Source organism: Rhinatrema bivittatum, chromosome 7 (genome assembly GCF_901001135.1).
Source record: "Rhinatrema bivittatum chromosome 7, aRhiBiv1.1, whole genome shotgun sequence".
Classification (NCBI taxonomy): Eukaryota; Metazoa; Chordata; class Amphibia; order Gymnophiona; family Rhinatrematidae; genus Rhinatrema; species Rhinatrema bivittatum.
The window spans coordinates 104,429,607-104,447,295 of record NC_042621.1 but is presented as its reverse complement, the minus strand read 5'-3'; the positions used below and the strand labels follow the sequence as shown (position 1 = coordinate 104,447,295).

At 44.2% G+C, this 17,689-nt stretch overlaps 1 protein-coding gene across 4 annotated transcripts in view; it reads left to right on the top strand.

The window, feature by feature from the left end:
- VRK3 (VRK serine/threonine kinase 3) overlaps window positions 1-17,689 on the top strand; it is a 161,656-nt gene that overhangs the window by 125,881 nt on the left and 18,086 nt on the right. For all 4 annotated transcript variants that reach the window (XM_029608855.1, XM_029608853.1, XM_029608852.1 and 1 more), the window contains 2 exons: window positions 3,769-3,889; window positions 12,043-12,101. In XM_029608855.1, the coding sequence (XP_029464715.1) occupies window positions 3,769-3,889; window positions 12,043-12,101 (180 nt within the window). The remainder of the gene's footprint in view (window positions 1-3,768; window positions 3,890-12,042; window positions 12,102-17,689) is intronic.

The window sequence follows — 17,689 nt, the reverse complement described above, 5'->3', positions numbered from 1 at the left end:
ACTGAAGAGAAGGCAGAAACAAGAAGGATCAGGACGGCAACTAGCACTCCAGAGAGTTGACCACGTTGCAAACGAAGATTTGTGATCAGACGCCGGGTTTAAATCTCCCCCGGTGTCTGACGTCACTCCAGGGGGCTGGCTGCAGTTTCACGCCTGTGCCCCTTTAAAAGAGACACCCTCGTGCGCGCACCTAAGGGAGGTAGAGCCAAGGCTTGAGGCTCAGCAGTGTCTCCCTCGTGGAGACGCCGCCGCAGAGAGGCCGAGTAGGCCCAGCAGATGCCGGCATTCGCAGCAGAGTTTCCCGGGCTGGAAGCAGGTAAAGACCCGGTCGCGAACCTCGCGACCGGAACCGCAACATGGATGGCGATGACAACTCTCTGATATGAACAAACAAACACAGTCTTTCTCCTCCGTGTAAAAAACAGTCTCGTATAAAGTTGCCCAAATCATCTCATGGCTGCAAACTCCATGTTTGTTTTGCTTTAGGCCTGCACTTTTTATTCAGTCTGTGTGCATATCAACAGGTCTCAAGTTCATGATGCATATCCTGTTTAGGGTCACTGGCATTTACCCTATAGCAGTTTTTCCCAACATTTTCATGCCCAAAGCACACCTGCATTATCAAAGATGTTGTGCGGCACACCAACTTTCACCCAGCGGGCAGTGCTGACATGGAGGGGCCTTGTTTGGCCAAAAGAAGAGATAGGAAAGCACTGAAGCCCCACCAGTCTCGCTTCCAAATTAAAAAAAAAGAGAGAGAGGGAGCAAAGATACACATGAACCTATCAGGTTGGACCAGTTCCCTCTATATAGAAGTGCAGGAGAAGTCAGTGTGGGGCAGACAGCTGGTTCACTTAATTTGCTTATTGCTGCTACTCCCAATGCTCAAAGTGAATGACATGTAGTGCTCAGTGCTCACTCTCCCTGTTTCACTCAGCCTGGGCATAAGACAGAGGACTCAGATGAAGAAGATGAGGAGGTGGTGTGTGCAGTGTGTGTGCTGAACAAAGCGGGTCCTGCATGCTGCCCATTATTTACCACATGACAGGATTCATGCTGTAGCTAGGAAAAGAAGGTATGTATTACACATATTCTCAAAAAGGAGCTCCTACAAGTTTTGTCTCTTGTTGCTGTAAGGTGCGAAGAGCAGAGCCTGTGTGCTGGCCTGGATCTGTGCATCAGGTGATGATGACTTTCCCGTGTCACATCTGATCAGGTCCAAAGGTATATCAGTGTGGCATGGCACACTAGTTGGGAAACACTGCCCTACAGTAATATCTCAATACTGTTCATCTCAGTGAAATAGCAGTCTACCACATACATATTGAGAATAAGCCAATCTCCATTCATCCTTTAGTATCAAAAATCATGAAGGACTTATGACATACTAAACTTTCCAGTGGTCAAGCTATCTTGTCCATGAGACCTTAACTTAGTTCTGACACAACTTATGAAGCTGCTTTGTGAGCCATTGAAGCCAGCTTCCCTCAAGTTTTTCACATAGAAACTATTATTCCTTATTGCAATCACATCATCCAGAAAAATCGGTGAACATCCGGCTTTGATTCATGACTTGCCTTATCTGCAACTCTTCCACAATAGAATTATGGTCTGCACCCACCAAAAGCTCTTACTAAAAGAAGTCTCAGCATTTCATTAACCTCTGTTCTGTCCAAGACCACATACACAGGAAGGTGAAAAGATCTTTCATTCCTTAGACTGTAAAGGAGCATTAGCTTATTACAGGAAAAGAACTCTGCCACATTGCAGTTATTCATCTCTTTGATTCTAACCATCTGGGCATAGCAGTTACCAAATTAACATTGTCCATCGGTTAGCAGACTATATTATACATTGTTATGTGCTAGCATCCAGTTTACAGAATGTATCAAGGCTCATCAAGTGAGAGCCATGGATGCATCAATGGTTCATCTGAGAGCAGTGCCTATTGAGGACAGCTTGAAAGCTACAACTTGGTCATCAGTGTACACCTTCACGTCACATTACCGTGTGGACAATTTATCAAAAAGTGACAGTAAATCTGGACAAGCAGTTTTGCATAGCCAGTTAATCAACTAATCTACTCTCCATGGTGGAGTCCAGATTGATTATTCAGTAAATGCGCTGCTGCAACCCTCAGCTTGGGAGCAACCATGTGTCATGCTAAGTCAGACCTGCTTATCGATAGAGCAAGCAAGTTTACTTACTGTTAATGATGTTCTCCATAGACAGCAGTATGAATTAACCATGCTAAATATCCGCCCGTCTCACTGGCAAGTCGACTACTTCATTAGGCTTAGCTCTAAAATAGGCTGAAGGCCTCAACAAGGCAACACCCACATGGAAACTCCCGCACACACTCAGTAGAGCAAAAGCTCTATGAACTAAGGATCCATTTGACGCCGTCAGAAAATATCACCACATAACATGGCTAATTCATCCTGCTGTCTATGGAGAGCACCAGTTACAGTAAGTAAACATGCTATATTTGGAATATAGCTGGTTAGGTTTAAAGTTATCCTGGTAAACTTACCTGGATAACTTCAGCCAAGATGGCGCTGGCCATCCATTGCTCCTGCCATGTGACAGGGGCTGACCAATTGCACCGGTAGCCCCTGTGACATAGTAAGGGCAAAGGCTATCAGCGCCATTTTGAATACTGGCAGTCGATGGCCCGAGTACAGGAGATCGCTCCCGAACCCCCGCTGGACTACCAGGGACTTTTGGCGAGGGTGGGGGGTTGTAGTTAGGAGATTTTTTGTTTTTTTTTAATATTCACTCCATAAGACGCACAGACATTTTCCCCCCCTCTTTTGGGGGAAAAAAGTGCGTCTTATGGAGCGAAAAATATGGTAATCCATTTCCAATAAATCTTTGACTCTGTAAAGTTGATAATATCTGATCTTTTCTGCCATATCACTTCACAATTTTAGGAGTAGTTTTGGAGCTTCCTCCCAAAATGTTGGATATGATATTGGACAGGGCTACATAACAATTGAATGTCCAGTTTCTCCTACCTTAATTAAGATGTCTTGAGTAGACTTTTTACGACTTCTCAGACCTTCTTCATACACTTTTTGGCACCTGGATAGTACCTCCCAACTCCTCTCCATTATATCTTGATGATATTTCAAGTAGTTAGCACTGGATGAGTGCCATTGTTAGCCTTCCCTTCTCCCTTTATCTTCAGGGACATGGTTGAATGTCCCAGACTCCTAAACCACCTTGGATGATTCTGAGTTGAAAAGTGGTATATAAATTAAAGATCTTTTCCTCAGGACAATGATTTTCTACTTTAAATCTTCATTCTGTGTTTATTTAATAATTTTGTTCATGTGACTTATTTTGTCCAAGTTTTACCTTTTTCAGGAATGCTAATAGGGAAGTATTTCTCTATCAAAACAGAACTGAGCTGTGACAAAAGATCTGTGTGTGCTGATGGCTTCAGTTTGTCTGGTTAGCTAATCCTGCTATAGTTATCAGACATTCCCCTACTAAAGCAATCTTTTGAAACAATAGTAATGCTGTTCCTCCTTCCTTTTCGTGAGAACTTTATTATCCAAGCAAGGCACATTCTGCAGTATCTTAAAAGGAATCTTTTCTATTGATTTTGATTTCTTTTCTAAGTTTGTGACCGTATGCCAGTACTTTAGCTTAACCATTTCTTCAGGTTATATCCCAAAGCCATCTTGTTGGCCAGTTACACTCTGGCTCTTGTGGCCCGACTTCCAAAGTCCTATTATCTTTCTTGTTTTTGCCTTGCTTTAGGGCCTTCACGCCGCAGTGACCTGCAGACTTTGGGTTACTGCATGCTGAAGTGGCTGGGTGGCTCGTTGCCATGGACTCCGGAGGTGATGAATGTCTGTGCTGTGATGAATCAGAAGGAAAGGTTAGCTCTCCATAAAGGGCCAAAAATGATGCTGCTTGAAAGACAAGCAGCCTCGGTGGACTCACAACATATGTGTTGCTTGTTACTGGAGGATTGCCTACAGCTTTTCAGAAGAGCCTTTGGACATGCACAGTAGGGGGAATTTTGAAAGCTATGTAAAGGCATCAAACCTGGTTTAATGCCCATAAATGGCTGTACTGAAATAGTCCAGGGTTCTACGACTAAATGTGCGCATATAACTCTGTTACGCGCATACTTTTACTCAAACTGCAGAGCGGCGTTCCTGAGGAGGGTGGCAAAATTGGAACTTTTGTGCATGCTTTCTAGATCATTTATAAATATATTAAAAAGCACTAGTTCAGGTACAGATCCCTGGGGAGTGCCACTATTTATCTTTCTCTGTTGAAAGAATTTAACATTAGTCCTACTCCATTTTCAATCCTTTTAACGAGTTAATAATAGGGCATTGCCTCCTATCCCATGACTTATTACATTTCCTGCTAAGTATCTCATGAGGGATTTTTGTCAGAGGCACCAACTCAGGAAGTCTATTCTAGGCATACAGCACAGTAAGGTGGAAGGCATAGATTCAGGAGTTCTCGTCAGAGGAGAAGGGCATAGATAAGAGCAACTTGCCCCATGAATGGAGATTACTAGGAAAAGTGTAGGGAGAGAGAAGAGAAGATAGGTAATGAGGAGCTACAGAGTGAATGCATTTATAGGTGAGTAAAAGAAGCTTGAATTGTATGCAGAAGCAGATGAGGAGCCAACATGGCGACTTGAAAAGAGAGGTTACATGGTGATAGCAATACTGAAGAAAGATGTGTCATGCAGCTGAATTTTGAATATATTAAAGAGGAGAAAGACGGTTTAGAGGGAGGCCAGTAAAGAGTAATTTGATGCAGTTGCTCATCATCTATTCCTTGACATGTTGTACTTGTGGATTTCTGGACCCTGCTTTATCCTGGTTCAATTCTTCCCTCTTCCGTTGTGCTTTTACTATATCCTCTGGTGGTGCTTCCTCCACTGCTATTTTGCCATTGGTCAGTGAGCCTCCCGGATCTGCCCTGGACCTTTTTCTCTTTTCCATCTGCACTTCTCCCCACAGCTTTCATTACCACTTTTTAGGCTGATGACTGCCAGAAATTTCACCACATATTCAGTCCCAAATTTCAGCCTGCTTCTCTGACATTGTTTCCTGAAAGTCCTACTGCCACCTTAAATTTAATATGACTAAGACGGAACTTATTGCCTTCCCCCCAAAACCCATTTCCCCTATTTCCTTTTTTCCGTTTCTGTGGATGGCATACTAATCCTTCAGATTCTCTTGGCCTGTAACCTTGGCATCTTTGGTGTCTCTCGTGCCTTCTCTACGCACATCCAAAAAACTGCTAAAGTCTTTGAAGTTGTATTATGTCTAGAACATGCTTGCTATGGGTTCAGCAACTTCCTGTGTGATCCTCAGGTTTGGGTGAACGTTTAGTAGTCTGGACCATTTTTTCCCTGGTTCGGTGGGAAGTTATTGTAGGTCAGTGAATGTTAACAATTTTCTTGCTCAGTGGGAAGAAAATTTTCATTGCTTTTGTTACAGAAATACTGAGTTGCTGCTGGCTGCATAGGTCCTTATATAGGGGAGTTCAAAAACATAGTTGTTCTCTGGCACCATCTGTTGGCAGGGGGGCATAATAATCTTGGTGTGCCTAAACTTGGACTTGTTCACCCCATCACACAGAGCTCCCTGGGTCTAGCCTTGGGTAGCATTTGCAGCTTAGTCTCACCCAGTTCTTTTTCAGCGTTTCCATCTCTTTTCCAAATAGGATCTGTCTTTGAAAGGGAAGCTTACTCAAGCTTGCCTTTGAAGTAGAATCTGTCAGCCAGTTCCGGAGCCATAGTAAGCCAATACCACCTCGCCTTGGACTTCCACTGTGTGTACAACAGAAAATATTTTTAGATGCCCCTCTTCCCATTTGAGCAAATGTCCCATTTCCAGAGCAAGCTGAGGGCTTTTGGTGCCTACAAGGCACTTGACTGACATAAACCATTGCTGTAGCATTGTCTGAGAATACTCATGCTTTCCTTCTTTAGACTATTGGCACAAACATTTGCAAAGCCTTCTTTATGGCCCTTGCCTCCAGACAGCTCATTACCACTTTGCTTCCATGGAATTTCAAAGACCCTGGACTGTCTGACCCTGACAGTGATCTACCCATCAGCTCAAGCTGACATCTGTTGGTACCATTATTCAGGGAGGAGCTTCTTAATCCCTTCCTTTCCTTAGGTTCTGTTCTAATAACCACCAGTTCAAATTGTTCATGGCCTGGAACTGCACACTTCTTTCTTCACTGGCGAGTGACAGTGGGAGATCATGAAGGCTGTGTCTTTAGGACCCTTTGGTCCAAGGTGATTCTTCTCCCTGTGAATATAGGACAGCCAATACCTGTTCTCCTTACCAAGGAGCAGTCCCTCTGCCGTCGATCCCAGCACTTGCAGATAAGGCCAGACTCTGGGAGTTTGGATGCAAAAGAGAGGAGGAGGATGGGATGATAGCAAGGCAGGGAGGGTCCAGTGAAGGTTTTTTGAGGAGCAGCATGATCACAGCAAGTTTGGAGAAAGAGGGGACAGTTACAGAGGCAAGTGATTGATTGAGGATGTGACAGAAGGGATGAGTGCAGGGAAGATATAACTGGGGACTTTGTGGGAATAAAGTCAGAGGAAGAAGTGAGTTTGGAGGAGAGAAGATGAGCAGTTTCCTCCTTGATTTCAGAAAAGGAAGAAAGTGTGATGAAAAGGAAGAGGAGGTGAATGAAGTGGGAGCAGAGGGTGGCGGTCAAAAGGACAAATCACGATTAATTTTAGTCTTTATATAGAAAAAGTCAGCCCTAGTCTAGACAGAAAGCGAAGGAAGGATTGGAGGCAGAGGTGAACATGGCAAAAAAATGGCAGGGTTTGAAGGAAATTGTTTGTCAGATGGATCTCATCTTGCTTGGCAAGTGTAATAGCAGACCGGAGGGATGTGAACATGAATTTGAAATGAATGAAGTCCGCATGGGAATGAGACTTCAGCCAGAGATGTTCAGCAGACACAGGAACCTAGGAAGCGAATTCTGGAGATGAGCCAAGGTTAGGATTTGGCACATCTTGCAGGACAACAGAGGGACGGAACAAGAGTATCTAAAGCAGAGGAGCGTATAAAGTTATAAGACGAAACTGCCTTATCAGCAGAATCAGACAAGGATGTAGGGGTGAGAAGGCATGAGACAGTACTGAAGAGGCTACTGTGGTCCACAACCTGGATATTCCAGAAAGTGCTGGTGGTGGTAGGACAAGACTGGGGGGAGCGTGTTTAAGAGTGAAGATTATCAGTTGATGATCAGAAAGGGGATGAACAGAGGTGGAGAAGCCTGAGAGTGTGCACTTGGAAGCAATGCCCAAGCTGGTGAGAGGGAGCAATATAACATAGTTTGAGATCAAATGAAGAGGTTACGGTGAGGAATTTTTAGGCAAAATAATCGGAGAGGTCATCAATATGGAGGTTAAATTGCCCAAGAATAAGGGAAGGGGAAGATTTTATTTATTTATTTATTTATTTGAAAGTCCAATGAATATGGTGGTTTACAAGATGCATTTAAATACATATTTATTTATTTATTACATATATTTATTTACATATATTACATAAACAACAATAATTCAGCCTGAACAGAATTTACTCTATGAAGATAATGGAAAGGCCATCTTTCTGTTTATTAACATCTTAGTATCCCATTCACTAAAGGTTTTTCCCATAGACACAAATTGGGAGAAAATGAATCTGACCCTTAGAATCCATGGGCATACTTACATGCACAAACGATGTTTTCTAAGTTGAGCTCAGACTGTAATGGTGAGAGCTCTATCAGTGTTAGACCCATGAGGAACAGCTGCAGTAGTTTAAGCAAGAGGTGATAACAGAGCAGATAAGGGTTCTGTCAGTATGATCAGAAATGGAGGGATAGAGTTTGAAGATGTTAAGAAAGGAACAACGCTTCTTGGCAGTGTTGTAGATGTGTTCAAAGAAGGACAGAGGAGTCAAAGAGGACCCTGAGGTTACAGACCTGGGTGCCGGTGGATCCCATCAACAGGAAGACAAGTGGTGCAGCCGCCAGTGGACTTCATCCCACTGATGGAAGAACAAAGAAGTGTGTCCTTCCTATCCTGTGTACCGGTCGCTGTTCCCAGTAAGCTGCATGTGTGCATGGCAGCGCACAACAGGAAGATCATCAGAGCGCCCACCAAAGCCTGAAGAAACCTCCAAATCTCCAGAGCCGTGCAGGCAGAAAAGAGGAGCAGCATTGGCCTACATGTAGAAAAGGAGCAGAGACTGTGGCAGGACCACTGCAGATTTCACCTTGCAATAAAAGGAGAACCGCTGCAACCCGAGGAGGCGATATAGAGTGTGTGTGTTTTGAGACTGAGTTGAGAGAATGTGTACATGTGTATGAGAGAATGAGTTGAGAGACTGTGTGTGGGAATGAGAGCCTGTATGTTCAGAGAGACAGCATGTGAGAGCCTATGTGTGTGTGTGTGTGAGTGAGAGCCTGTGTGTTTGTGTGAGACAGCATGTGAGCATGAGAGTCTGTGTGTTTGAGGCAGCATATGAGAGTGAGAGCCAGTGTGTGTGTATGATAGAGAGGCAGCATGTGAGAACTGTGTGTGTGTGTGTGTGTGTGAGAGACAGTATATGAAATGAGAGCCTGTGAGGGTGTTTGAGGGAAGCAGGGAAGAAGATAGGTGGAGAGAAAAGAAACAGAAAAAGAGACCCTGTAAAAGAAATTGACAAAAGATCAAGAAAGGGAACAAGGAAAAAAATGCCGGTGACCAACTGATTAGAAAACTAAGATGAGACTGCAAAGGTTAAAAAAAATGTTGAATTTTTAGTGATTTGCATGTTACCTTTGGGAATGTGCAAGTGTAGCACAAGATCAGCATAGAGGAGCTGGAAGCCCCGCAAATTTTTAATACCACGGGGCCTGCACAGAGATGGCAGCAGACGCCAGAGCTGAAGCATGGCCAGCTAGGCCGTAACATCGAAGCCTTCCACCCGCACCAGGGGCTGTGGTTAGGACGCACTGGGAGCGCTCCCCCTCCAGAACGAGGAGGGAGAGGAGGGACTTGCAGGCGCCACAGCCAAGAAAGAAAAGGAATATAGAATAAAACAAAGAATATCATAATGCCTGTGTATCACTTCATGATACAACCATACCTTGAGTATTATGTGCAGTTCTTGTCACCGCATCTCAAAAAAGATATATCAGAATTAGAAAAGGTACAGAGAAGGGCAACTAAAATGATAAAAGTGATAGAATGATTGCCCTAATGGGAAACTGAAGAGGTAAGGCTCTTTAAGCTTGGAGAAGAGACAGCTGAGGGGAGATGTGATAGGTCTATAAAATAATAAATGGAGTAGAATGAGTAAACACAAATTAATTGTACTCTTTCAAAAAATACAAAGACTAGGGGACATGCAATGAATTTACTATATAATACATTCAAGACAAATAAAGAAAATATTTTTTTACTCAATATATAATTAAACTCTGGGATTCATTTCCGGAGGATGTGGTAAAAGCTGTTAGTGTTTAAAAAGGTTTGGACAAATTCCCGGAGGACAAGTTCATAATTATTAAGATGGACTTGGGGAAATTCACTGCTTATCCCTAGGAAATTTATCATAAGAATTGCCACTGGATCAGACTGAAGATTAATCAAGTCCAGTATCCTGTTTCGAACAAGGACCAATCAAGGTATCAAATACTTGCAGGATCCCAAACATTAGCTAGATCCCATGCTGCTAATGCCCAGGAATAAGTAGTATATAGAAAGACCCCACACAGAGTAAAAAAAAACAAATGCAAAAGATGTGATTTCATCAAATATGCAATGTAAATTGTTTAAACTTATATAGAAATACTTTGCTTTGCTGGACCTCATAAAAAAGGCACTAAGACTGCACCATAAGAAACAGTGTCCTCTGTTTTATAAACTGAAAGGTGCCTATATTGTGTTTATAATCCTTGGTCCAGGCAGAGTCTTATCAGATTTTTTTTTTTAATATTTTGTAATGCGGTTTAAGGTGCACAAACTTTTAGCTTATTACTAACGAAAGCAAAGTAACAAATAAGCTTATCTTAAGGCTCCAGTAGAGAAATGGGCTTGGTAAATCTTCTTTAAATATACAAGACACCGGTAACACTGTTGAGCGCTGTCTCTTGAATTATCTGCTGAACCCAAAAGAAACCTGACACTGTGGTGTTTCGAACTTAATTCTTCAGAGGTTAAGGTCAGAACCCGATGGGTAGACAGAAGACATTTATGCATGGAGCAAAATATAAAATTGGCAAACATTGCTATATATACATGGACAGAAAAAACATTAGGAACCCTTCTTGTGTATTGTGCAAACTCGGAATAAATGTATTCAAGGATTATTTTCATAGACCTATTCTTTTACAACTTTTCCAAGTTTGCACAATGGACTTCTCTTCCAGGAACCTGCCAATTTATGGACAGTTTATGAACTTCTCCTTTTGGGATCCTGCCAGGTATTGGTGACCTAGATTGCTCGAGGTTGGAAACAGGATATTGGCCTTCATGGCAAATCTTGTTTTCACACACATACGTTCAGTTTTCAAAAGTATGGGGCAGATTTTCAAAGGGGTATGAGCATAAGATACGCGCGAACCCCCCGAAAACCTGCCCCAAGCTCCCCCTGCGCGCGCCGAGCCTATGTTGCATAGGCTGCCGGCGCGTGCGTCCCAAGGCTTTCCTGGGGGGGCGTGTCACGGCCGGCGCGTCGTCATGGGCGTTCCGGGGGCAGGGCTGCGGGCGTGGTTCCGGCCCGGGGGTGTGGCCGCGGCCTCCGGACCGGCCTCCGGACCGGAACATGGTACGCCGGCAGCCGGCCCAGCGCGCGTAACTTTTGGAATAAAGGTGGGGGAGTGAATTAGTTAGGGCCGGGGGGTGGGTTAGGTAGGGGAAGGGAGGGGAAGGTGGGGGGAGGCAGAAGAAAAGTTCCCTCCGAGGCAGGCTGCACGGGTCGGTGCGTGCAGGCTGCGGCTCGGCGCGCACAGGCCCCGGATTTTAAAAGATACGCGCGTATCTATTAAAATCCGGCGTACTTTTGTTTGCGCCTGTCGCGCAAACAAAAGTACATGCAGGCGTAGTTTTTTAAAATCTACCCCTATGTGCATAAGTGTACACATACAGAGGATAATTTTATAACAGCCCGTGTATGGCTGAAATCCATGCATAGAAAGTATGCACGGATTTCAGCCCTAATTTTTACTGTGCACTTAAGTGTGCAAGTCAACTTTGCAAATGTTCATGTATATATAAACCCCTGCAAGGGCTGCACACACATATTTACACCTGTTTAGGAGCAGGTGTAAACGTGTCTGCATACTTTTGAAAATCAAGTGTATATATGAACGTAAATAGTTCTCCTGCCCCAATAATGCCTCTCTCAAGTGTGTGCAAAATTGCTTCCACATGTACTTTGACATGAACGATCCCCAATGTAATTTTGAATAAGTTTTTGAAAGTTACACATACAAAGCGCAGGTGTAACTTCACGGGCACATATCAGTGCCTGATTCCTGCAAAATTGCAAATTTTCAAAGTGAATGTATGCTCATTAGTACGCTTTGAAAGTTACAGCTAAAGTTTGCAAGTATAAAGTATCCGCATTCTTTAGCCTTAGGTGGAATATTTGAAAATGATTTATTTATAAAAGTAATTTTCAGACTGCCCGCAGAAGTGCAAAGTCTGTGGGTGCTTTTTACCTGTGAGCTTTCCTTTGAAAATTGTCTAAGAAAACGTTCCTGCACAACATTGCGCCTGCTTTTAGTGTGGGTACTCCTGTCAGGTAAAGTTATGTGCAAGTCCTGTCCCTGAGAATGCCACTTCTCACTTTGGGTAAAGTTATGCACGTACTGGCCATGGTTCTGTAGCTATTTACCTCCAGAAATGATTTTTGAAAATTGCCCTCTCTCTGTCTTCATGCAGCAGTGCATGCATCTAGTATGCTCGATACAAATTATTAATTATAATATGTCCCTGTAGCCTACCTCATAAACTAGCTGGTGATGTGCTTTTTTTTCTGTTTATATACACAGTTATAAGGGAGATATTGCAGGCCTCCTGAGGAAATGCTGTAGCAAGAAGAAGATTCCAGGTATTTACCCATTAGAAAATGTAAATTATAGGCCTTGTGACGGGGTTTTGTAATAACCAGATGGAAATGTGCGACCGGGCTTTAATAGATAGGCATATCCTATGAGACTAGCAAAGTTGGAACCAGAGGGTGCAAGTTCAAATTCCAAGATCCTGAAATGGAACACATGTAGCACCCTCACAAGGCTCTTCTATATGCAGGCAGAATTAGCCATGACATAAGGGTCACAACATCTGACAGTACCAAATGGTTGCTTCTTTCCTATATCAGAGAGTATTTGCTCTACTGAGCACGTATGGGAGTTGCCTCATGAACCCTCTGTCTTTTTTCGTCCACACATCAGCACAGACATGTACACTCTCTCTCTCTCTGGTTTTCTTCCATTTGATATCTTTTCATAGATTATTTTAAAAGTTTTCAGTTACTACATTGCTGCCTTGGCAGCCCCTCCCCCCACCTCCGCCAAACAGCACTTTTTAGTGGTACATATTTTAAAAAAAACAAAAATAACTTCACAGGATGTTCAACACCATGAAACCCACCATTAGTGGCTTCAAAGACTGAGTATGTGGTAGGAAAATGTCCATTATTTTATTTATTTATAGCTGGGGGTTTTTATACCGCCTATATTGGTAAACTGTACTAGGCGGTTAACAATAGAGCAAAATTGTACAAACACAAGTTACATGAAACGTCCTCAACACAATAAATCACAAATAGGCATTGTATATACATTGGGTTAGATATTGGAAGCTGGCTGTGTAAGTAACTTAGGCAGAACTTATCCAGCTAAGTTACGATGTATATTCAACGGCATGGCAAAGCCACTGAATATATGCGTATATATACGCACTTAGCCAGATAAGTATACCCACTTTTAAACTTACACACACACTTACGTGACTAACTGAATATCAGAAGTTAGCCATATAAGTTGTATGGCTAACTCACTCTACCTCCAATCCACCCAGTACTCACCACAGTCCCAATAGGCGAGGCCCAATTGAGCTGTGGCAGAGCCCATCCTGCCGCAGCCCAAAGATGCAAGGTTAGTGTGGGCCGCGGCAGAGCCCATCCCGCCGTGACTTGTAGGTCGAAGATCTGGTGAGGCTGCAGCAGAGCCTGTCCTGCTGTGGCCTGAAGATGCGAGGTCCAGAGGGGCCATGACAGAACCCATCCTGCCATGGTGTGGTCCCAGCGGGACCACAGCACAGCCCAGGCTGATAAGGCCTGAAGAGCAAGGCCCAGTGGATCCCATCCCACTACGGCCTCAAGAGCAAGCTGTGGTGGGAGCATATCCCAGCAAGACCTGGCTGTGCCATGGCAGAAGGGCCTTGAGGCTGCTGCAGACCCCATTCTACAGCAGCCGAAGAAAAGAAGTTGAGACCTTGAGAGAATGTATGTGCATGTAAGAGAGAGTGAGAGTCTATGTTTGTGGGTTTGAGAGTCTGTATACTTATGTGTGTGTGAGCCTCTGTACATGTCTGTGTGTGTGAGAAAAAGAGGGTATGAGTGAGTGCCTGCCTGCATGTGTATGTGAGTGAGAGAGAGGGTGTGAGTGTCTGCATGAGTGTGTGAGAGAGAGAGAGCTTGTATGCATGTTTGAGTATATGTGTGTGTGAGAAAGAAGGTGGGAGTGAATGCCTGTGGGCATTGCGTGTGTTAGAGAACTTGTATGCATATGTGTGAGAGAGAGCCTGAGTGCATATGTTTCTGAGTGAGTGAGAGGGTATGAGTGCCTGCATTCATTTGTTTGTGTATGAGAGAGCCTGTTTGCATATATGAGGGTGTTTGAGAGAGTTTGTGTGTGTTTGTGAGAGAAAGCAAATTATGCATGTGTGTGAGAGAGATGATAAAGTTTGTATGGGCCCCCTCCCCATCCAGGACAATCTCAGGATGACTGGAAATCAAAAAATCCCAAGTATGGGGAGCAGGGACTTTAATTCTTATTATGTTTAATTGTTGGGTATTATTTGATGCTTCTATTGCTTTGAAATATATTTTTTTTCAGAACTTTTTAAAATGTTTTCTTGAATTTAATGATTGAACGATCTGTTTGTCAGCTGATTTGAAGTACTTATTGTTTCTTTTAGTATAGTTTTACTATTATGATTGATGTGTTATATTTTTTATTTTATTAGTGTTTATGAGGAATGGTGGTGTTTTTTTCTTTTTCATTGTTTCATTGCATACAGAATCTGGTTTCTTGTGGTTTCCAGTTCAATTTTTGTCTGCACCTTCCTGTTTATACTTTATGGTCACTTTATTCTGCATTTGGTGAGGGTCCATCGGTATTCTGCATGTGTGACCAAGGTGAGGTATTCTGCCAGCGTGTAGTTTCTGTGTAGGGATCTATAACAGCCTGGTTTGCTCTGTTTTCCTAATGGGAGGTGTATTGATATTTTAGGGCCTGATGTAATATTTGTAGTCTTGTCGTTTCTTAGGTAAGGTTGTTACTCTTTGAGTGCTGGCATTTAGTGCTGATTTAGAATGGGAGATTTACTGTATTATAATTGTAATTCACACACTTCCAGCCCACATCAAATGCATTTAACAATATTCCTAATACCATATAGGTTCCAAGTTTCTTTTTTGCAGGGTTTTCTGGTTGGGATCACAGCAGTGCATGTAAATCTAATATACATGTTATGATATTTTTATCTCAGAAGACTATGAATGTCCTTTTTCCTGTAAAATCTGTTATTATAAATGCACAATGTTTTTGTCTTGTGAGGGTTGGGAAGGTAGGGGAACAAGGATGTAAAGTTTGCCTATGGCACCTAACCTGAAGAGTCTGCCACAAACAGACCTCCATCATTCACCTATTTCTCATTTGTCCAGGAGGCAAGTGTTGGGGACACATGGGAGGCAGGTGGAAGGGTTCCTGGAAGTGTGGCAGAGTTGCCAGCTTCTTAGAAATGTTATCACTGACACCTATCTGCCGCCACTCTGGAACTCCAAATCATAATTCCCCCCTTCTGCAGCATTTCAAATCACCGAAAGGGCCAGACTCCAAGGGGACCCCTCCACCATTGGCCTTCTTAATGATCTGTCCTATGTCATGCCTTGGGGGAGGGGGGCATTATCTCATCTCTTGCCTCAGGCAGCAGATTGCCTTGAGCCACCCTGCAATGAAGGACAGGCTAACTACTGATAAGGAGTGGGAATCAGCAACGGGATAGGTGAATCAAGTCTGCAGAGGAGGGGCAGCTGGCTAAGGAGGGGTGAGAAGGAATCTTCTGGGAAATGGAACTGGTAAGAGAACAAGGAGGGACTGGTCAATGGAAAATAGGCAACAGAGCAGGCTAAGGAGATGCAGAGAATGGAGCAGGAAGACGGGTATTAAATCTCTCCCCACAAATATACAATTCAAAGTATACCCATGTAGAAGGGGGAGAATTAAGAGTGCAGACGGAGTAAAGTGAGGAAGAGGAGATTAGGAGAATGAGAAGAAAGGGAGGGAGAATGAGAGACATGGGTGACAGGTGAGGGTGGAGAAAGTGGATAGGCTGTTTGGGGAATGGAGTAGCAGAGAGGAGACTGATGGGGATGAGCTGAGGTTGTGGAGAGGAATGACTAGTGGGACTTGGAGTCTTCCCCAGTTTTTGTTTTGGACACATGAGTCCACATTTCCTGCTCCTCTCTGGGCATTTAAATACAGGCTGGTCAGTTACACTCATGATCCACTGTGTTCTGTTTTTTATTTTTTTACTGGGATGCTGTGATTTGAGTTTAATTCTGCATTCCCAATCATTTTCAAAAGTTGGCTTCTATGTTGAAGAGGCTGTTACTTTATTTATTTATTTAACACTTTTATATACCGAGGTTCTGGTAACAATGTTACTAATCACTTCGGTTTACATACAATATTGAAATGACCTAATAGTGTCTTACAGAGAACAAGGAATGAAGAACTAGGATACAACTCATTTTAAATAACAGAAATCTAAGATACAAATGAATAGGATTAAAAACTTGTACAAAAAGCGAGCAAGAGTTGGCAAGTGAAAGTTGTTATTGAATCAAGAATTATTATGCGGTGGGAGACATAATGAATTGCCCTGGGTGGGAAGTTGCAAGTAGAATCAAACTCAGGCGTAGGCTTGGTTGAACAGCCAGGTCTTGAGTCTTTTTTTGAAGGTGATTGGGCATTGTTACTTCTCCACCTGTGGCACAACAGCCAATGAGCTCACTGATTTAGTGAAGGAATTCTTTGCCTCCTTAATGCCTCAAGACAGGTGAGGTGCCTTGGAGACTCCCCTCTCTAAATTGGAAGAAGTTTTTCCATAAACTGAAGCTCCACCTTGTTCTGCAACAAGGCATAGCCCACCACAAGAGTTGCCATTCATACAGTAGGTGTTAGTCCCCAACATCCAAGCAAACCTTCTTCTGTAGTTGGAGTGTTCTACCCTAAGATCCTGTTTCTTCCTGGACATGTCCCCTCCGAGGTGACAGAGGACTCCACTTCGATTGTCATCTTCATCATCGGGTTTATGGATCAATGTTCTTCCATTGGTAGGATCAGAGGAAGGCTCAGTGGGAATTCCATCACATTTTACCTGACTTAGCGCAACACTCTTCCCCTCTGTAGCACCTCTTGTTACGGTCATGGACCCTTGGGCCGGCTGAGACGGTACATGTTATACTGTGGGGACCCACAGGAAGCGTCACAGCTGGGAGGCGGCATTGAAGAGACTCTGGAGGAGACTTCACCACTGGAAGCCCGAGGTCCCCCCAGGAGGAGCCCGTAGGGACCCGGGCCTCTTGGACTTAGGCGGGACCCTATGCGACCAAGGATCCGGGCAGCGGCCGAAGAGGTGGATGGTGAGGACGGCTGGACCCAGGAGGCTGGAAGAGTCTTCACCCTCGGAAGCCCGCAGCTTCCCCGGGAGGAGCCCGAACCGCTGGGACATATGAGAATCCTCTGGGCCAGCAAGTACCGGATACCTGAGGTGGTGGAAGAAGCCAAGTCGGAGTCCAGGAACGAAGCCGGGTCAGAAGCCAGAAGTCAGAGATCCAAATCAAAGCCAGGGGTGGAAGCTGAAGACAGAGTCATGGGACGGAGCCGGGTCGGAAGCCAGAAGACAGAAGAGATGATCCAGATCCAAAGCAGCAACTAGAAACTCAGCGAACTGAGAGAACCTCGTTGCAAGGCAAGGTACAGCTGCAGCTGCCGGGTTTAAATAACCCGGCAGCGTCTGACGTCATCAGGAGGGCTGTCCTAGGTTTCTGCGCTGGCCCCCTTAAATCTGAAGCCCCAGCGCGTGTGCGCCTAGGGGGCAGGGCCAGCCGCGGATCAGCGACGGCGTCTCCCTCGCAGGGAGAACACCGCGGAGGACTGCGTTTTGGGCCTGGTAGGCCGAAGAGAAGGTGTTCCCATGGCCGGACCGGACTGCGCAGTGAGTGTAGGTCCCGGGGCACAGCCCGGGACCGTAACACCTCTTCTATTCCAGATTTCTGGATAAATTGACTAAGGTACTGGGCAAGAGCGTAAAGAAGGAGGTGGTTCTGAGAACAGAGGTTTTTGACCACCTGCAACTCTTGCAGCTTCCAGTTGACTTGGCAGCAATCCTGTTCATAAGTTCCTC